The 22,579-nt window shown below is 39.9% G+C and overlaps 1 protein-coding gene across 15 annotated transcripts in view; it reads right to left on the bottom strand.

The window, feature by feature from the left end:
- Nucleotides 1-22,579, bottom strand: part of LOC121525056 (formin-binding protein 1) — a 124,839-nt gene that overhangs the window by 81,136 nt on the left and 21,124 nt on the right. For 13 of the 15 annotated variants that reach the window (XM_041810786.1, XM_041810787.1, XM_041810789.1 and 10 more), the window contains exons 1-2: nt 6,365-6,772; nt 4,865-4,980 (exon numbers count right to left, since the gene is read on the bottom strand). In XM_041810786.1, coding sequence (XP_041666720.1) covers nt 4,865-4,980; nt 6,365-6,484 — 236 coding nt within the window. In that variant the 5' untranslated portion in view covers nt 6,485-6,772. Of the gene's footprint in view, nt 1-4,864; nt 4,981-5,655; nt 6,296-6,364; nt 6,773-22,579 lie in introns of those variants that run through there. The other 2 variants (XM_041810793.1, XM_041810794.1) reach the window with 2 other exon arrangements.

The following is a 22,579-nucleotide window of genomic DNA, read 5'->3' as shown; positions in this document are numbered from 1 at the left end:
GGGTAAAAACCGGCTTTTTAGCAGGTGTTCAGATGGTACTTCTGGTGTTCCTGCACCCAACCTCAGGTGGACACTCTTTGCATTGCAATTTTTTGCACTTTTGCATTGGCTTCATTTTTCAGGACCGGAGGTTGCCGCTTGGCAACACCCAGTAGTTGCTCTACACCAGGGGTTCAGACATGCTCTCATGTACCAGGGTGAGAGAGCCCTTGGTGCTGCTTGCAGCCCTAGTTGTCTTTATATTTCTGAATTATAAAGTGCATCAGGTTGGTGATACTCTATCTGAGAGATACTCAACGTGTGGCTCTTTTGTGATGATTTGTGGTTCTTTAATCTCTCAATTTAAAGTATTATTCCCCCTGAAAACTTTTGAAAAGGGAAACTTTGACCTCAGAAAATACTGACTGCAAGTCACATTAATTAGTTTCCCCACTTCTTCCCCCGTTTTTGCCCCTTTTCGATCAGTTTTTGCCATTTTTTGCCCATTTTAGCTGCCTTTTTCCATTAGATGCCAAATAATCTCCCATTTTCGCTATTCTTTGCTGCCTTTCTTCCATATCTTCCCACCTTTTTGCTGCTTTTTGCCCATTTTAGTCCCTTTTTAGTCATTTTTTACTAAATTTTTGGCACTTTTTGACAATTTTTGCCATTTTAGCCTATTTTGCCCCTTTTTGACCATGTTTGCCACCCTTTAAATTATTTTTACTGCCACTTTAACCCCTTTTGCCAGGTTTAACCCATTTTTGCTGCTTTAAGCACATTTTTGCCACTTCTTTTTGCCACTTTTCACCCATTTTTACCACTTTAATCCTACTTTTTGCAATCTTTTCCTTTTTTGCCATTTTTTTTGTCTGTTTAAGCTGCCTTTTGTCATTAAATGCCAGTTTTTCCCATTTTATCCAATTTTTGCTACTCTTTTCTGCTTTCTATCCAAATCTAGCCACATTTTTGCTGCTTTTTGCCCATTTTGGTCACTTTTCACTCATTTTTTGCCATTTTTTGTCACTTTTTGACTATTTTTGTCTCCTTATTTTTATTGCCACGTTCACCCTTTTTGCCACTTTTTACTTCTTAGATTGTGGCTCTTGCAAATTTATTTTTTAACAATTTGGCTCTTTGGTTGAGCAGGGTTGAGTAACACTGCTCTATCTGCTCGCACTCTTTTGCTGTTCTTTCAGAAGCAGCCCAGCCTGGAATAATAAACATCAAATATTTTATATTTTCAACTCCAGAAAAGTAAAGCAGTAAAACAATCGAATTGACACATGGGCTATGTGCCCTGATCATCTGGGGTGCAAAAAGGGAATAAAATCAGGCTTGACATCTCTTGTGAAGGCAGCCTGGAGCTGATTTACATCTGCAGTCCCTTGGCAGGTCACAGTAAAATCTTTCAGCAGTTATAAAATCCCTCTATAAACAGAAAAAAAACAGTAAAATAGACTAATGCATCACTATAGAAAGTAAACAAAGTGACCAAGCAATTTTAAATCCAATATATATACATTAGAAACTTCAGCGATATAGCTAATAAAATTAATAAAACAAACTTAGTGATGCTAATCTACAAGTTTGTGAAAGTCCTTGAGTTTAATTTAAGGATATAGAGGAAAATAAGCAAACTGATCAGCTATCAAGACAATAGAAATATATATAAAACAGCATTAATTTGTTAATGTTAAATATGTTTGTCTATAAGCTTAAAAGCTCTTGCATGCAGGGGCATGTATGTGCAAGTTAATGCGTGCATGTAAACACAGACCGCTAGTCCTATTATCTCAAGCTGACTTAATTCTCAAAAGAGGACTGACGTGGTCCGTAGAGAATCTGCTGAAGGGGGATGCTATGTAAATATTGGATTGGTATTGGCTGGTCACTATGAAATAGGAGGCTGGGGGGTCAATACTGAGAGCATTAGCCATATTGCCAGGCCTCTTTAGAGATAAGGATTGAGGATTTTCAGGGGTATCTCCCACTGTGTCGGGGTTTAGAGGTTGGATCCTTTAAGTGCAGGACTGCTCATGCTCTCATCACCGCCTTTAAAAAAAAAATCACTGACTGCACCAAAACACACACAGAGTGGGGAGAACTGGAGGGGGCGGGGCCAGCACATGTGGTAGGAGGAAAAAAATCTGGGTCAGACCTGGGGTTGATAATACTGATACCTAGTAGTCTCTATGGATACATAAGCTCCACCCCATCCCCCCCATAACCTGACTTCCTCTCGCCTGAAGCAGAAGCTCGCAATAACAACAGACAGCGTGTATGCAGGAAAGAGAGGAAGAGAGTGGCAGACAGAGAGACTCTCAAAGAGGAAAAAAAAGAGAGATGGAGGGTTAAGGGTTGTCACGAAACGAGAATATTCCTCTTAGATGTGATCTTACAAAGCATCAGTATCTGTTTCAATACCACTGCAACAAACCCACAAGTCCTGTGCTCCAAAACTGAGCAATTTCTTCCTTCTACTTACAGGTAAACTCCTGCATCTTTGCTGGAAATGCAATTTAGACAATGCACACTCTCTTTCCCTCTGTAAAAGCTAAAAATATGGCATCATAGCTTTACAATATTGCCTATTATTCCAAGGATGTTCCAAGGCAGCTGTTTTGAATCCTGTTAAATGCACATTGAAATTGCATTTTGTTGGCTACTGTGACGTTAAAAAAACAAACACTTAAAAAATGACCATAACAAGCTCTGTGTCTTTAACATGGGATCAAAGCATGAGGGAGCAAGTGGAGTGAAACTGAGCGTATGCTTCAGTCGAGTGGTTATATACCAGTGTAAGCTGACACACCTTACAATTAACTGTATCCTTGTTCTCTGGATCAAAATACTGCCAAATCACTCCGCTCCTTTAGGATGCTATCGATGATATCCATTCTTTGTTTACATCCTGGCAGGATAAACTTTGCAAAGTCGATATTCCATGCGTGTCATCAAGCAGGTCCAATCAGAAAGCTGACTTGTAATGTTGATGCTACTAAGGAAGCCAATTTCATTCTTCTCTGCAAACTAGGGATGCACGATTATGGATTTTTGCAGTTTATTTACAAAATAATACCAATACCCAATATCTAAATGTAGTTCAGACCTAAAACTTCAGTTTTTTAAACACACAATTTGAAGTTTATAGATGAAGTTAACAACTATCAGTCCTTAAAACACACTTTAAGTGTAAGCAATTATGATGAATAATAATATATTACAATATTTACAGCTAATGTAGGCAAACTCCATCCATCCATCCATCTTCTTCTGCTTATCCAAAGTCAGGTCACAGGGCCGCAGCCTAAACAGGGAAGCCCAGACTTCCCTCTCCCCAGCCACTTCATCCAGCTCTTCCCGGTGGATCCCAAGGCATTCCCAGGCCAGCCGAGAGACTTAGGCTGAATCCCAATTCTCCCCTTAACCCTCAATCTTAACCATCAGTCTCAAAATGCGCGTTCCTGCGAAGTGCAAGGGCTGTCCCAATTCTCCCGAGAGTTGAGTTGAGGGGTGAGTTTGAGGGCTTTATGGATATGGATCTCTATTGTTAATAGAGATCTAAAAATGACAAAAACCACTCCAATATCTTAGTTTAATGTTATTTTATGGATTATTTGCCTTTTTGTAGCACATCATTTACTTTTTTTTAGGATCGTAAGCTGGTAACCATGCCGTTGCGGACAAGCCTACGAGTTACAGCTGGTGTTTGGCGTTAGCTAATGGCCATGTTATACGGTGACTTTCTACTGAATATGTCCGTGGTTGTGGTGTTTATACATGTTATTTGGTTGAGTATTAACACGTTCTCGTTCTTCTTCTTCTGCTTCCTCTGAATCAACAGACTACGCAGTTTTGGCACATTACTGCCCTCTACAGTCTGAAATCTTAACTTAACTGAGGGTTGAGATTGAGGGTAAGATTGGGAGTTAAGGGGAGAATTGGGATTCAGCCTTAGTCTCTCCAGTGTGTCCTGAGTCTTCCCCGGGACCTCTTCCCAGTGGGACCTGCCCAGAACACCTCACCAGGGAGGCATCCAGGAGGCATCCGGACCTGATGCCAGATCCACCTCATACTCCATATGCTCTACTCTGAGTTCCTCCTGGATGGCCAAGCTTCTCACCCTATCTCTAAGGGAGAGCCCAGACACCCTGCAGAGGAAACTCATTTCAGCTGCCTGTATCCGTGATCTCATTCTTTCGGTCACTACCCACAGCTCGTGACCACAGGTGAGGGTAGGAACATAGATCGACCGGTAAATCGAGAGCTTCGCCTTTCAACTAAGCTCTTTCTTCACCACGACAGGCCGATGCAGAGACCGCATCACTGCCGATCTCCTGCTCCATTCTTCTTCCTTTCTCATTAACAAGACTCCAAGATACTTGAACTCCTCCACTTGGGGCAGAATCTCATGTAGGCAAACTTTTATAGCCAAAATACTGCTCCAAATATCGGCAGAAATTTTCATATCTGCTGATTCTGATATCATACAGATAACATCATGCATCCCTAGTATGCACACTATTTGCTTTAAAAAGTAGTGAAGTATTTAAAACACTAATTGCCTCCAGAGGTCAGAACAGACACAATCTGTGTGCCTGTCTATTCAGCGCTACACTTAGCATTCAGCTAACATGCTTTTTATGGAACTGCAATGACATCTTTATGATCAATAAAACTGCTTAAGAAAATTCTCTTTTGGTTACCCTCCAGAGGGAGGTCAGAAGTCACGGTCAGCAACATAATGAGGATCCAGGAAAGGATCCAGTCTCTTATTTCAAGGACACTTTAGTAGGTCAAATCCTGCCTTGAAAGGATGGGGGCGTTCTTTATCTGAACCAGCTGGATTTCAAACCAAGAATATGGATCATCAGTCACTCACCTAATTTGTTTTGCATAGTTGGTTTCGATCTCTGATCTCTCCTTGACAAATTTGGTGTACTTCTCCAAATACTCGATCCCCCACTGTGTATGCTTCTCCAAGTTGTCAAACTGATCCTGCAGGAGGGAAGAAGATACAATGATTAAATCATTCAAAAAACCAGGGATAGCCATTTATGATCAAAAATACTGACAAAAGGAAAGGAAGAGAGGCATAACAGTAGATTAAATCAATTTCATGAGGACATTACGTAAGCTCATTTCCCTGAGAAACAATAAAAACCAATACGTTCATATGGCGCTGTCGTAAAACAAAAACAAAAAAAACCCCACACACTCAGCCTTGTGCCAGATGTTTAGTGACCCTTTAACCAAAGCAATCAGGCATAAATGTGTCGCTCAATGTGTTTATTCACAGTCAGTGATCGAATGAAAGCATCTGGCCCTCACCCATGGATGCAGTTCAAATAGTTTACACATAAAATACCTTAAAAGTCCTGGACCTCGGCTGACTCTGAGCAAGTGTGACAACTCAGCTTCTTATTGATATCCTCTTAAAAATAAAAAAAAAATAACAGGCACTAGCAGAGTCCACATCTGTTAACCAAATACAGCTGTTGAGGCTGAACTCATTTTTCACAAGTTGACTTTTAAAGGAAAAAGTGAGCTTCTACTTGGCTGAGGTTTGAAATTCAACCCGGTCTGGGAAAGATACAGATGCTACCAAAGCTAATGACTGATCTTCCAAACATTTTAAATTAGAGTGTAAAGATGTACAAAACAAAGTTTGACCTTGGTGTAGCTGAAGCAGTCCCCCATCCTCTCCTCTCCCATTTCTGGCGTCTTTATCCTAGCCTTCTCTTGCGCCACACCTTAACCATGCAAAGTGTCACTTAGAATAAGCCTTCACAGTGTTCCAACTGCTTGATGCATCTCTGCTTTAAAAGCCTTTTCATATTACAGGAAGTGGTTGTGGTGATGAGAAGTTCGAGAGACGTCTGTAGCCTGCAGTGTCACAGCCCTTTAAGATATCTCTTTATGAAGCTAGACCTAAATAGAGCACGCAACAGTTTATTAAAACAGATATGTAGCTTTTTGAGCACATAGAAGCACCGTGGCACCTTTAAAGGTGCAGAAATGCATTAACTGAAGCACTCAAGGACAACAATGGAGATTACTGTGAGTGAGAGGGGCTTTCCAGTAAGCATTGTTGTCAGTTTCAGTGAGTAATCACTCATCAACAAGCCACTCAAAAGAAGAATGACAAGATAAAACACAATAGACAGCCTCTCTCTGCATACCCCCCTAGTTTCTGCTGCTTTCTGCTCCTATAAAAACTCTAATGCTTAAAAGTATGCTTACTCTCAGGCCTACATGCCAATTAAAGTCATTAAACTGCATTTATTCCATTATTGCAAGAAGTAGGCACACAAACAGAGCAGCCACACAAAGCCTGCCTGTCTCCAAGCCCACACTCCTCCACATGCATAACTCAGATTACCCTTTTCTGCAGGGGTACCATCTTATCCGGTGGAACGTCTACCCTCCTGAACCAGCAAAATCCAGAAAATTTCCATCCAAAAGAGCAGCTAGCCGGGGTCAGTTCAGAGGAGGCTAACATCCACAAGAGATCTTTATTTCCCAGGTATCCAATCGAGAATGAGGCAGGAACGTTGGGAAGGGTTGGGAACAATGTCCCACTGACCCCACTCCCACACGATAACAAATAAACCACAGAGAAAGAGCCGAAGTATTTCCCGTTTTTTTGGAAGAATCCCAGAGAGCACGGAGAGGAACTGCTGCTAAACTGGTTCACTCTGAATCTGAGGCCAATGCTGCCTACAGCATTCAGGCTTAATGCTCCATCAGGCGTAAGGTGGAATAAGTGGGATGAGAGAGGAGGATGGTGAGGGACAGAGGGAGAGAGAGAGAGCGGAAAAACAGAGGGGGGAGGTTTAAAAGGAGTAGAACTGACAGTAGAGGCGGGATTACATGGGAGGGGATTAAATTAACAAGGGGAGGGGGGGGTCCTCTCCTGGAACCCCTTAAACTTTTCACCCTACAGTACCCTAAATCCAGTAAAATGCAGGTTAAATTAAGATCATGATGTGAAATATGATGAGTCACTCTGAGCTCATGAATCTTCAGCAAACATCAGACGAGGTAGGAGAGGCGGTAAGTCCACTAAAATGGAAAAGTCGTAAACAAATACGGGAGAAAGAAAGAGCACGTTAATAAATAATGAGTGGTGGTGAGGCAAATTCCAAAGACAGCAACACATTATAGGAAAGTGTGTCAGACAAGAGTACACAGTCATGTAGTCTTTGCACTTACATCAACCTCCAGCTATTACAGCTGGTGAGAGACCTAGCGCTGTGCATTTGATGCATTTGTTAGAAATTTTAGCCTCAAGTCATACAGTCATTTTTGAGTTAAATTTTAATTCACTTGTGCAGACATGTCTGGTATCCTCCCTTAAAGCAGTGGTTCTCAAACTTTTCAGCCCGAGACCCCTTAAATGAAGGTGCCAGAGACCGGAGACCCCCGCTGTACCTGAATGTGGCTGAACACAGACATGCACACTCAAGAGTCATGTGCGGACAAGGCCATTCATAAGTGAAAGTAAAAAGGTAAATAATTTTGTTAAAAACAGAATTAAAAGATGTTCAAAAGATGGGTAAATAATGGCAAAAAAATAGTGGAAAAAGTTGGTGAAATTGGATTTTAAAAGTAGCAGAAATGGGTTAGAAGTGCCAAAAATTAGATAAAGTGGCAAAAATAACAAAAAAAAGCAAAAATGGGTTTAAAGTGGCAAAAACAGGCATATTAAGTGGTAAAAGGGGATTAAAAAGTGGCTGAAATGGCATTAAAGTGCCAAAAATAGGTGGCACTACTAGTGAAATGGGATGAAAAACTGATATTAACTGGCAAAAAAAAAGGGTTAGCTGAGGCAAAAATTGGAAGAAATGGGTTAAACTGGCAAAAATGGGCATTTCAAGTGTTGAAATATGGCATAAAAAGCGGTAAAGAGGGGTTAATAGTGGCAATAATGGGACAACAGAGCCAACAATAGGCGGAGAGTGTCAAGATTTGGTTAGAAGTGGCAAAAACAGGCAGAAAAAAGCGGTGGAAATGGTTTAAAATTGAGAAAAAATGGGTTTTAAGTGGCAAAAATGTGTTAAAGTTGCCAAAGTGGGTGTAAAGTGGCAACAGTGTATTTTCTTAAAAATATTCTTAGTTTTTAAAGCATCTGGAGACCCCATCTCAGGGTCTTGCGACCCCCAATGGGGTCCCGACCCCAATATTGAGAACCCCTGCCTTAAAGGCTAATTCATATTATATAATTTTGTATAAAGACACCTGTTCCTGGAAGGTAATTGGTAAATCAGGATTCCTGGCTACCATTATACCATGAAGACAAAAGAACACTCCAAGCAAATCAAAGAAAAGGTTATTGAAAAGTACAAGTTAGGCGATGGATACAAAAACATTTCCAAAGCTCTGAACTTCCCCAGAGTTCAGTAAAATCCATCATCAAGAAGTTGAAGGAATATGGCACACATGTAAAGCTGCACAGTGGTGGCAGCATCATGCTGTGGGGATGCTTCTTGGCAGCTGAAAAGGCTTGTGAAGGTAGAGGGTGAAAATGAATGCGACAAAATGCAGGAAAATCTAATTTAGTCAGCAACAGACCTACAGTGTGAAAGAAGATCTGTTTTCCAGTAAGACACCGACCCCGAAGCACACAGAGAAAAATACACCGAAATGGTTTAAAGGTCAAGGTGAATGTTCTGGAGTGGCCGAGTCGAAGCCCAGACCTCAACCAAATAGAGAATTTGTGGATGGACTTAAAAAGGGGATGTTCACGCCTGATCCCTGTGCAACCTGACAGAGCTTGAGCAGTTCTGCAAAGAAGAATGAGTCCAGATGTTTGAGCCTGATTGAGCCCTATCCACACAGACTCAGAGCTGTGATTGCTACTAAATACTGACTTGAATGGGCTGAATATTTAAGTAGTCACTTATTTCATCTTACATTTAATTGTCATTGTAGAAATCTGATTTCACTGTGACTTTAAAGAGGATTCCTTTTTTTCATTTTTGTCAAAAAGCTAAATTATATTGACCACATTTTTGAGCCAATTGTCAGTGTAGCATTTCAGGTAGAAAAACTAGAAAAGAGCTTAAACAACGGGGCTTCATGACCAAAGAAAAACTCCTGAAATTATCTCTACATGGCATTATCTGCACATTAGTTTACAAATAATTTGATGTTTGTTCTGATGAAGCTAGCAGTTAGCATATGACAACCATCAGGTAAGACTCCATTCCTCATTTGTCCTTTAAGCCCACATTTTAAAGGCTGTTATTTCTCTTTTTTCCAGAGTAATGCAGATCACCTCATACGTCTCATTTCAACAATAAAACTGTATGTAAGATATTGGCCATACTCGTGTTCACTTTAGTGGTATGAGACAGAAAACTAAACAAATTTTAATGTGACTTTCTTACCATTAAACAGGAATAAAATCTGCCAAATTAGCATCATTGTGAAAAGTAAAAAGTGAAGCTTTGTCAGGCCTCTTCTTAAGAGAAGAAACTTTTAAATTGCATGTTTTTGAAAGGAGTTAGGTTTGAGCTTTTCTGATGCATTTCAGTAAGGAAATGCTGGATGCATCAAGCATGATGTAGACGATTGTTGAACCTGCATCTCTATGTAGAGCCTACGACTAGAGATTAGATATGATGAAGAAAATGAAATCTAAAAATCTAAAAATGACTCACTCTGCAGTTACATAAGTTAGCGTGTGTGCTCTGCATGCAAATTAAACAGCGTCAGGATTTCTCTCACAGTTGGCTGGGCAGGGGCTCATTTTCAATGTGCAAAAGGATTTTTGTAAAACCTCTTCCGATGTAAGGGCCTCGTGCTGAAAGACTAATAACTCCTGTGTTTGCTCTAGCCCAGCCTCCTTTCTGTCATGTGCGGCCTCTGACACCTGACCTTGTTCCTACAGGAGGGGGAACAGGAGGGATCCCTGCAGGAAACCAGCCAGGCCTGGTCTGCTTGTTATTGTAGGACCTGACTCACTGAGCTGCACATACTATTGTAGTAGTACATGAAAGAAAATAAATACAACCACCCAGCTAAATATTGTTTTATTATCCGGGAAATGGGGAACAGGTTCAAACTGAGAACAAAGGAGAATCCCAGCCATTACTAAATATAAATGTATGTTGCTCATGCGCTGGAGGAAAAACAAATACGTGCCTGTTTAAGGATCAGTCTCCTGACCTCCAGCCCTTCCCAACTGCTGATGGAGATTATGGTCCAGTTTAATGTATTAGACTTTCAGTTAATCTGAACTAATGCACATTATTTAGCTTCCAGTCCAGATCAGATCTTTCAGAACTCTTCTGAGCACGCTGACCTGCAACCCTGCAATGCAGAGTTCTGGTTCCTCTATGTTCAACGTGAATGTAGGACAAACTCAAGGACAAATGTTTGACACTGGTGAGCGCTGTGCAGGCGTGTAGTCACATATTAATCCCATCTACGTTAGGCCACAGAGGCCAATTTTCCTCTCAGGATGAAGGAAACAAGTGTTGTTATGATACAAGCGGCAGCCTGTGGTGATGAAAACTGAAGTCACACTAAAGTGTAAAAGACTGCAGGTCTTAACGTGCAAACTTTGGCTGTAAAAACCCTGGAAGCCCATTAAAAGTCACCTAAAGACGGTTACAGAGTGGTAAATAGCAGCGTTTATCTCAAAATCTCTTTTCTGTTATTCTTATTTTATACAAACAACATCATGTTCTAGGCTTGTAAAATTCTACAAGTTAAAGGAATATTTCTGCTTTGGCATTGACCAGCTTCTGAAATTAGCATATTTCAAGAAACAAAGAAAGAAAGTGCATTCAGGGTGATCGTGGCGCACTGCCACGCCAAAATAAAAGCCGCCATGCCTTCAGAATTATGATCTTTTATTTTCAGATGTTAAAAATGTAAATTATATTGTATGAATGGATCCATATAAACATAGAGTCTGTATCTGCACACATTTATGAACCATAATAGGAGTTTGAAATTGCAATCATTAAATGTGACACTGCTCTGTAACTTCATTTTGAAAAACGAACACCGGCGTCTCAACTTCCTGTCTGTCGTCACACACAGGCAGCTGATAACTTTAATTTCATTTAGTTTAGTACTTCCCTGATTATAATGCCATAATTAGCGATAAACTTGTATAGATAAATTCATCATCAACGGCATCTCATGATGGAGATGAGACGCTAGCGATCTAAAAGCAGCTTTTTGTCGCAAAAACTCTGGTGGAACTTTAATTCCGTTTCTGTTACGATACGAGACTGGATAAAAACAACAAGGACGGACTGTCAGGCTCAGGAGCAGTTGGGTGTGTGTCTGTGTGTGTATAACAGGCTAGAGGAGAGACCGTTTGTGTGTCCGTCCGTGAGTGCGGGTCGGTCTGGCAACAAGCATGAACGAACTAACGTTAGCTTGTTGAATACGTCAGTGATAAATGTTTATAACGAATAACTTTTCTAGGCTGAGGCTGACCTGTGGCTCCTCTGGGATGAAATAATTGCAAGAGGGCGTAATAACAGCAGAATCCCACTATAGGAGTCTTTCATTCAGATCATATCCCCAGGCTGTTGTCACTAGTATGATCTTGAAGTGTTTTTGTATGTTTGAAAGGAGGGAGGAAAAGTAAAAGCATAAAGAATATCATTTTCATTTTTTGAAAACTGCTTGTGTGTTTATTCTGTGGCATGTCCACGTTATTTAATTTAACAGAACTAAAAAATGTCATTTTCTTCTAGTTTTCAGAATATAGACATTTAAACTCTTAACATTATTTTGACAGCTTTGGAATATCCATGTTCAATTTTCAGTGATTTTTTTTATTTGTAAAGTCGTGGTAATGTTACAGTTTCAAAAAATCCTGGAGGAAACCCTGGCATTAGTCACAAAAGGCTAACACAACAGCTAATGTTACTGCCACCCAATTTTTCTTTCTGTGCGTGCTAACATATTCTGTAGAAAGCAATTTCAACATAGATTGTTGTAGAAGTTAAGAAGATAATGTAAGCTAGAAAGCACTATCCTTTAAAAAGTAACATTACCATAAAAGTAGTAGTAGCTTACAGTTAGCATGCTAATTGCCCATGTTTTGTAGCCAAGAATTTACATGTTTCTAATGCTGTTATGTAAAGTATTGAATGGTTACTAGCTAGCTAGGAGGTGTTTGATAGCTAATGCTAGCTTAAAACTAGCTACTTCATTGTTTCATTGATGAAATCAATGCACATGTGTGCGATCAGTAGCAGTGGTGCTAGCATCCTCGCTAACTGTTACCTCATTTTGAAGCTATTATTGGGTTCTGGTGTTTTAAATTACATATTCCTGCCACTTTTTAACCGCTTTTCATCACTGTTTGATTCTGGTCTGGCTAACAGGCCGTCAGTGTGCCACACTGTAAACATTAAACTTAAACTTATGTGACTTTGTTTTCTATGTTCTATGTTTTTTACCTGCCTGCAAAGCAAATTTCCTTTAGGGGACAATAAAGGTAAAGTTAAAGTTAAAGTTAAAAAAGGTAATTCTTTTATTTTATAAAGAGGTTTACAGTTTAAAAAGGCTACATTTTACAATAGAAAAAATAAAAATGATAACATTGGACTATGAGTTTCCTTCCTTCCCTTCGAAGACAGTAGATTTCTAATTTTCAAGAGCTTTAAGCTGTTAAAATCAACATTAAACCTAAAAAGTCTTTTTGAATTCAATCACAGGAAAAAAATGAATTTTTCATGATATTTAATTTTTTTTTAGATGCACCTGTATATAGATGAAACTTCATGTCTTCCCTCTTCAAAGTAAAAAACCCACCAGTGGCTGAACAAGTCTGTGATGCTTCTCACCAAGTGCAACGCCTGAGTTTTAAAATAGAAGCAGGTGATTTTTTACAGCTTCCTGTTCTTCTCCTTTCAGCCACAGAGGGCAGCAGAGAGCATCATCACAACTACCAGATGACACCGTCCACATCATGACATAACCCATCTCTGGTATTTTAAGTTGCTCTTTTTGCATTGCTGTTACACTCATTATCTCTATGCACAGATGGTTTCATAGACACACAGTCTGCAATAAATAGAAGACCTGCTCTGTGGCCTCACCAAAATTTCCTCCTTTAAATAATAACGCACCTGTCAAGCTGCAGGAATGCACACAATGCTAAATAAGAGTCTTTTCACATGGTCGCGCATGTTATTTAATGAGATCATGGCAGGAGAACTCCAAAAACAGATCCAGTGAGGTAAGGTAGCAGTTTACAACAAGAACGGCACTGTTAACATGAAAACCTCTTAAAACAGCTCCTGGGGACTTTTCTTGCCTTAGCACCTCTGCAGAGGTCACTTTGCTGCTCTGATGATCACAGCAGAAATCAATAGAGCATTAAAAACGCAAGAGAAGAGAGAAAAGGGGAATCAATTTGCTGGCACACTGACCAAAAAGAACAAGAGGAAATAGCTGACTAATAAGTTGTGGGGTGAAGATGGAAAAAGATGTAAATGCAGATGAATCAGTCAATCAGAGAAAACCCCTAATCTCACTCAAAGCTTTCCTTGACTCTGAGTGGAGATGTGTGCAAGATTCCTCTAAGTGTGATTTACATATCACATTCACAAAAAACGCCCAGGAGGACAGACGCACAGCCCAAAAATGGTATATCTCTGACATCAGCTATAGCCAGCACAGAGGCATAAAAGTCTTCCCAAATAGATCACTCATTCATTTAAATGATAATGTAATAAGGTACAGACTTTAAATGGGCTTCATTAAAGAGCATCTTATGGAAAAGTGAAGGGTTTGGCTATTTGAGCTCACCCAAAAACAGATAACTGATGCCAAATAAAAATAGTGGCTTTACTGTTTACTTTGAAAACCATTCATTCAATAAGAAAAAAAATAAAAAGTGACGTTTCTGCAAATATGACACTAGACCTAACAGCGTAATTCATCTGTAAACATCTTTCTCCAGCTCTCTGATTGGCTCCCTGGTGTCTCCTTGAGTCTACCGGCCCCTGACAGGAAACCTGTTGGGGCAAAGAAAAGTAGATGTCACGCCAGAATGAGCGAGGATCCAGCAGAGAGGCAGAGGGGACAGATGTTCTCCTGGAGGGAGGACAAAGGGACGAGAGGCTTTTCAGATGCTTTTGTCCTTTTTATAGGGTTTAATGTGCTGTGTCAGGACAGCAGATGAGAGGGGCGTGAATGGAGTAGTGCGTTAAATATCTGAGATACCCTAAACTCAATGAGAGCTTCCTGGAGTCCAATGTTGGAGGTAGAAGCTAAGTCTCTGAGGCAATGAGATTATGTCACATCAGTGCAGTCTGAGCGACAACGAGGGAGTTTAGTATGCTTTTATTTTGAAGCTTCATCGCTGCTTAAAGATAGTCTCCAAAAGAAATATGTGATTCAAAGCAGAAAACTCACTAAAAAAGTCTGAAAATCAGACACATCTGGACTAGGGCTGGGCAATTAGCCGCAAATTAGATTAAATCTCAATATGGCCTGCTGCAATTTTCAAATCGCAGAAGGTGCAATATTTTTTTCACCTAAAATTTGTGTCAATCTACCAGTTCAAAATGCTTTTTGCAGCAGAGACATTATGCATTACATATTAGGAGTTCAAATCACCAGTTTCATCATGATATGATGCCATGTCGATTCTCAGAATGACGATTCAAATCAAAGCGTAAGGTAAAAATGGTGATGGAAAACGATTGTTATACTTTCAATTGATTTGACTGAATCATTGCTCAAACAATCGATATATTTATCCAGATCGATGAATAGTTACACCCCTATTACATATCATGCAATCTGTTTAGTGGCATATTTTTGGACTAGTGTTCCAAAAAAAATCATATTTCTTCATTTTTATGTGTTTTCTTATAAGAATGATATAAAATTATCATTCACTGTAATACAACAGTTCATATCCAATTTGCAAAATGAGTCAAAATGAGTCAAAATCATCACAACTAGATATTTTTCAAAATTGTTCAGCCCTAGTTTAGTCTAATATTGTGTTGGCTATAGTTTAGAATGAATTATTGTTTATTTTTGTTGGAAAATGCATGAGATGAGGAGCTTCAGAAATAACCGCATATTAAATCGCAATCGCAATACTGGGTAAAAAATTGTAATTACATTATTTTCCTAAATCATTCAGCCCTACTCTGGACACTGTTTTACTCCATTCTTCTTTGCAAAACTGCTCAAGCTCTGTCAGGTCGCACAGGGATCAGGCGTGAACAGCCATTTTCAAATCCAACCACAAATTCTCTCTTGAATTGAGGTCTGGGCTTTGACTCGACTCCAGAACATTCACCTTGCTGTCTTTAAACTGTTTCTGTAGCTTTCTCTGTATGCCTCAGGTCAGTGGTCCTGCTGGAAAATTAATCTTCTCCCAAGCCGTAGTTCTACTGCAGACTGAATAAGACTGTCCTCCATGATTTTCCGATATTTTGCTGCATTCATTTTCCTCTCTACTTTTACAAGCCCTCCAGGGCCGGCTGCTGAGGAGCATCCCCACAGCATGATGCTGCCACCATCGTTTCTCACAGTGGGGATGGTGTGTTTGTGGTGAAGTGCAGTTGGTGTCTTGTCTGATGCCCAGAAAGCACAATTTTGGTCTCATCAAACCCGGGAACTTTCTTACCCTTGACTATAGAGTCTCCCACACGCCTTTAGGCGAACTCTAGTCGAGATTTAATCAGACTTTTCTTCAACAGGAGCTTTCTCTTTGCTGCTCTCCTGGCAGTTGAAGCTAGAACTCTCTTTGGTCTCCTTCTTGCACGCTCACTCAGTTTGTGAGGACGGCCTGATCTAGGCAGGTGTGCCATATTCCTTCCATTTCTTGATGCTGGATTTAACTGAACTCTTGGGATGTTCAGAGCCTTGGACTATTTGTTGTATCAATCCCCTGACTTAGACTTCTCAGTAAGCATCTTTCTGAGTTGCTTGGAGAGTTCTTTTGTCTTCATGGTGTAATGGTAGCCAGGAATACTGATCAATATGCATATGCATCATTTGAGTTTTTCTAATCTTATAACAAAGTTTGAAATGCTGGTATCATCACGATACACTATTAAAGGAATAACATCTTTGTTTTAACTGACACATTCTGGACTAGTACAGCGAGTCTCAAAACCAACATGGTGAACACAAAAGAGCCTCATTAGCAGACAAACCCTAAAACTTCAGTTAAAATGCGAAGGATGAGAAATAGACGTCTTTTATCCAAAACTGTTCATTAGATTTTGAGTGTCCTGCCAATTCAAATAATTAACGAATAGCCCGATTGTTCCTCCAGAAGAAGCCCTGGCTCATCAACAGAAGGAAAGTGTCAGAAAACAAGTGTGTTAGTCCCCTAAACGCAGCAGAGATGACTCAGAGAGGAGCCAGTGAAATCTAAAGTCGTCAGTGAGACGGTCAAAGCAGCTCTTCAGTTCGATTCATGACCGTGGGCGTCCAGCAGCAAGAACAAATATTTAGTGGGAGATGCCAAACCCTCTCTGAGACACACTCTGGGCTTTGTGTGAGAAAGTAGGGTGGAACAATGCCTCCATAGCCCGGTGTGACCTCTGAGACGGAGAAGAGTCTCTGAAAATATTAAAAGTATCCTAGCTCTCCATTACTCTCATGCAAACACATAAACAAAGGCTGATGATCATGTGCTCGACTGCTGAACAGCTGCCCTCAGCTATTTCCCTTTGGGTTATTAAAGGTTGAGAAGGAGTAGCCCACCCACGCTGATGAGGATTTAACACATGAATGAAAACAAAGGGTTTCATTTTGTAGCTCAAATGTTGGCAAAATTAGCCAGAACAGGAGCAGAAGTATATGTAACCCTACCCTGACGTTATGGCAGATTCCAGCCCGTTACTGAGTTCAGATCTGATATTTTCTATCAGACTTTCACTATTACTAGGATCATACTGCAACTGCCTGATACTAGGTGAAAATATGCAAAACAGCCCTCTGAAAGAGCACAAGACACGCTTACAGAAAACCAATATACAGGCTAAAATACATGCCAGCTTTCTCCAGATATGAACAGCTGTTTGGCCTGGTGTGCAACCTTATGTGTACTAGCTCTTGTTTGCATGCCATGTAGATATTTATAGAAACAACGCCTCTGCCGGTCTGAAATTTAAGAATGTGTGTTGGCGTCCACACACGTGTATCATCCTCCTGTGCTCACAAAACATTTTCTCTTCTCTGAGGGCTTGCATGTGCCAGAGCCGTGTTGTTTTTTTAACCACTCTGCATGGACTCTAAAGAGTAGCCCTTTCACTCGATAGAGATACCAGGGCTGGTTAAGCAACAGGAAACTGCTGCTGTGAGTCATAGTAACTGGAAGGTTTGACAGCTCATTCATGGACATCACAAAAGAAACTCTAACTGCTGGATTTTTTAAAGTGGCTTCTAATGACGTCTTTATCATCAAAGTGGAAGCCCTTTTACTGGTCGTAACTCATACCAAAGATTTCCTATACACTCTATTTTTAATATTAACTCAAACTTTCAATATTAACTCAAACTTTCAATATGGACTCAAAAATGGGGGAAATGCTAACACTCTTACTGTACTAACAGTTTCAAAATCTACAAATACTGTTCAAAAACACAACAGTTTCAGGTTTAGTTTGTCTTTAGATCCTGCAAAAGCCTTAACCCTCTGGTATCCTTACAAATGGCTGCCTCATTTTCCTCCTAGTGTGCAAAAAATGCACAGGGTGGTTATTACTGTAAATAAAAAAATTATATTAGTTTATTTTTAATTGTTTAATGTTTTCCTTGTTTCATCAACTTGTGCCATTAACAAAAATACCAAATACTCAATAGTTGGCATATCTTTTAACCCTTTAATAGCCACGTTTGTAATGTAAACAAAAATTTTTGATGGAAAAAAAACAAATTGATTTTTTTCAAGATACTACACTGAAAGTGAATAACTTATTTATGGATGACTGCAGCCTGGCATATGTCATTGATTAGTAGCAACATTGGTTAAAATTCATTATTAGTTTTTTTGTGAGGTCAGTTATTCTAAAATACTCACGTTTTCACTCTTCTGTGCAAAAAATGCACACCTTTAAATCATGTTATAAATATCATACATTTCAAAATTGTTTTACTGTTATTGAATTATATTTTTCTCATTTAAGATCAGCCCTAACCATAAATGTCAAATACTCAATCATTTTAATTTTTTTAACCCTTTAAATGCCATGTTTCATTGATGATGTCACCTTATTTTTAGATGCAGAATACACAAAAAATGAGTTTTTTCCAAGGTACTACATGAAAATTAGATAACTTATTTTTTGATTATTGCAAAGAAGTGGTTTGAATGGGTTTCAATGGGGACTTTATGCACAGCAGGGATATTAACGCTATAAAAAAGGTTTAGCTACTTTATTTATGTTGGGCTAACTGTTAAGGCTGGGACAGAATTTTGAAAATTGTGCAAAAATAAACAAAAACTACAACTACATGGTAATATTAATTGTGAAAGAGGGCAAAGTTTGTTTTTTTTAAATATCAACTAAGTGTGCATTTTTGGCACAAGGGGTACCAGAGGGTTAAGTCAGCTCAGCTTCATCCATGCCTTATAAACTACTGGTTCAGCAACTTTATGTTGTTCACAACAAGTATGCAAAGCTTTTCCAATAATCCACAATCTGGAGCAGTCTCTGGAAGAACAGTCGGTTCTACATTAGAGTCGTCATGACACCAGAATGGTGGAAAGGTCATTTTGATTGGTTTATAGGGAGTTGGCCCACCTATTGTCCAATGAATAAATGAGTAAGCATATAAATTTTGGATAGTAGCAGGAACTTTGTGGAAAGTGTGAAACATATGTGGGGAAAATGGTGAGAGAAGAAACCAAAATCCCAAAGGGATAAATAACAGAGGGAAGCTGAACTTTTATGAGAAATCCCCAAGCTAACCAGCTCTATCAAAGCTGCAAGCCCTGATGAAGACACCGCAAACCCTGCTGCTGTAAAAACCAAGAGCCAGTAGCTATGTCTGATTCACAAGGCTTCATATAAAGTCTTCATTCAGAAAAATATTCTCCAGTCTGGCTCATTTGGAAAGAAGCTTTCCAAATTTAGAGTGAAAGGAATGGTTTATGCCGATTGTTGTTCGGATCAGCATCCATGAAAACACTCGATCTGATCTCTTCCTGTTTGGGGTGTTTTTTTGTCTAGCTGCGTCTCTCTGCCCTACATGACATGACGTCTTTATGTATGTATTAACAACAATCCTATGCATCTGTTTCCCCATTTAGCTTAACAGCTATTCAAACTGCATTTAACCAACTAAAGACAAGAAAAGTCAAATCCATCACAGGGTCATTGTGTCAGACTCAGCAGGTGTGATGTGAGCCTGTTTACTCTGTACAGCGTGGCTAACATTAGCGGCTAGCACCATTAGCCTTCGCTCCTCTTTTCAGATGAATATTGAACTTTGATATGTGGCTGTTTTTCATTTTGGCTGAGCATTTACTTGGGCTGTCAAGATTAATCTGATTAATTGCAATTAACTACGATGTACAATTAGTGCACTACTACTTCTTTATTGCGATTAATCACGATTTATTTTTGCCATCTACAAACTTTGGTTAAATCACTGCAGCCAGAAAGATGTAAAGTAAGTCCATCACAACTCCTTAATGTCTCCATACATCCATTTTCTATACCACTTATGGCAAGGGGACTGGAGCCTATCCCAGCTGTCATTGCGCAAGAGGCGGGGTACACCCTGGACTGGTCCCAGTCAATCGCAGGGCTGACATAGAGAGACAGACAACCAGACACGCTCACATTCACACCTACGGCCAATTTAGAGTCACCAGTTAACCTAATGAGCATGTTTTTGGTGGTGGGAGGAAGTCAGAACACCTGGAAAGAAACCACGCATGCACGGGGTGAACATGCAAACTCTGCATAGAAAGGCCCTGACCAGGAAGCAAACCAGAGACCCTTTTGCTGTGAGGCAACAGCGCTAACCCCTGCGCCACTGTGCAGCCCTCCATAATATCTCAATCACCTTTAAAATCTCACAGACAGCTCAGTGGACCATATTTAAATTCATGTTTAAATCTCCAAAGTAACTATAAATGCAGGTCTGTGCCAAAACTAGAAGTCAATAACCCTTAGTTCAGGAGGGTAGAAAAATCTAAAATGACACAAAAACAGACGAAAATGCAAAGCAGAGGTATTTTAGAACGGGATAGAAAGGGTGGGACTCATCACAATTAACTGAAGAAATCCTGAGATTAATCGCAGTTAAAAATTTTAATGAAGGGCATCAGAAAGAGCTGTTTGCAGCAAACAACAAAGGAACGTGTAAAAATAAAATCAGGTAAAAATAAAGATTACATAAGGTGAAGACACAAGAGAGCAGAGCAATATTTTCTCATGATGAGGAGTTGAAAAAAACGAGCGATCAGACGGTGTATAGTGGCAGCAGTCTGTTCACAACAAATGCACAGTAGAACCATTTCTTCTTCTACAGCAAATTTACAGTAGATTTGACTGGTGGGACGATACAGCACATGTCTGAGCAGTTTTATTCAGATCGAATGTCTGATGCATGAGCACGCACAACTGAATCAGATCATATCTTTTAGCATCCATGTTAGGGCTGAACGATTTGCAAAAATTATATAATTGTGATTTTTTCCCCCAATATTGCAAGTGCAATTTAATATGCGATTATTCTTAGGTTCCTCATCTTGTGTGTTTTTCAACAAATTCAATTCAATTCAATTCAGCCAGGAACATACATCATACATTTAATCATTTTATTGCAAAATGGATCTACTAGAGTTTTACTTGGCAGAGAAGGGCTCTGCTCAAAAGATGCTCCCTGGGTTAGTCAAGCAGCTGCTTTGACTTTGCAGGGAGTACATAGCTAGATATCCCCATGTAGATACACACATTTATAATAATGTATATTGAAAATGGTGAAATTATTCAGAACCAAGTCATCCATAGTAGCAAGAACCTGAATATGAGTATGCAACAAGCTATAAAGGAGGAGGCTGGAGTGGAGGAGGGGAAGCTTCATGCTGTAAAGGAGGAGGCTGGGGTGGAGGAGGGGAAGCTTCATGCTGTAAAGGAGGAGGCTGGGGTGGAGGAGGGAAAGCTTTATGCTATAAAGAAGGAGGCTGGGGTGGAGGAAGTGAAGCTTTATGCTATAAAGGAGGAGGCTGGGGTGGAGGAGGGGAAGCTTTATGCTATAAAGGAGGAGGCTGGGGTGGAGGAGGGGAAGCTTTATGCTATAAAGGAGGAGGCTGGGGTGGAGGAGGGAAAGCTTTATGCTATAAAGAAGGAGGCTGGGGTGGAGGAGGGGAAGCTTTATGCCATAAAGGAGGAGGCTGGGGTGGAGGAGGGGAAGCTTCATGCTATAAAGGGGGAGGCTGGGGTGGAGGAAGTGAAGCTTTATGCTATAAAGGAGGAGGCTGGGGTGGAGGAGGGGAAGCTTTATGCTATAAAGGAGGAGGCTGGGGTGAAGGAGGGGAAGCTTCATGCTATAAAGGGGGAGGCTGGGGTGGAGGAGGTGAAGCTTTCTGTCAACTGATCGCAACTTGGGGTATGACTTTTGTGAACACTAAGCTTCATCAATTTTAGATATTATGAAGTAATTATTGTGGCTCATTTGCAAATTTGATGTCATTTGCTTTATTTGAAGGGCATTATCATTTTTAAGTCCCTCATTCTGATTAAGGCAAACAAACATTAAACATTAAAATGAAGATTTTTTTACACCATCATACAAAATTTGACACTCTAGTAGTGTTTGCATAGTCTTCATAAACTCTGAAAAATTGTTTTTTTTAACTGGTATTTTCACACATTTCAAGTTAAAGAAATATTGCAACTTGTGCGATTTGTAAATTGCAGTAGGCCATATTGCAATTTAATCTGATTTTCAATTAATTGCTCAGCCCTAATCCATGTGAATAGAGAAGTTTTGATCTCCAACAAGAATAAATTTCATTGAACTGTGAAAAATTTCTCATCTGAAGGCAGCTCCTGGGTGCCAGTGAGCCACTGTCAGAGGAACAACAGCTGGCACACTGGTTATGCGCTAGCTGTGGGAGAGAGCGAAACCGAAATGCCTGCAATTTTACCACCAATTGTTAGTGAGATGGATTGTATTTGAATATTTTTGATAGTAAAGTGTCAAGTCTCTTAGCATATCCCTCTCCTGAATGTAAACAAAGGCTCTTTTCTTTAGAGGTGTGCTGTAACTCCCTCATCTGATCTTATCCTGTGGCGGTGGTTATAGGCAGTAAAAATTACGAGTTATCACTTCCTGTGGCTGAATATCTGTAAATGTTGAAGACATGGAGGCATCAGTTTTTCAATTTCAGAGTTTAATCAGCTAAAAACTGCTCACAGGAGCTTTAATACAGATTTTCAAAAAGTTAGTTTTCTGAATACTGTGAGGATGTTGGGCTGGAGTTAGGGAACACTGGGTTAATGATTGTTTCACTTACAGCACTGATCATCTTCATCTGCAGCAGCACCTGTAGATACTCTTCACAGGGAGTCAGCTCTTCCCGCCGCTCCTCCTTATCCCCTATCACTGAATAAACATTGTCCAGGAA

Source organism: Cheilinus undulatus, linkage group 17 (assembly GCF_018320785.1).
Source record: "Cheilinus undulatus linkage group 17, ASM1832078v1, whole genome shotgun sequence".
NCBI classification, from domain to species: Eukaryota; Metazoa; Chordata; class Actinopteri; order Labriformes; family Labridae; genus Cheilinus; species Cheilinus undulatus.
This window is presented reverse-complemented; position numbering and strand designations above follow the sequence as displayed.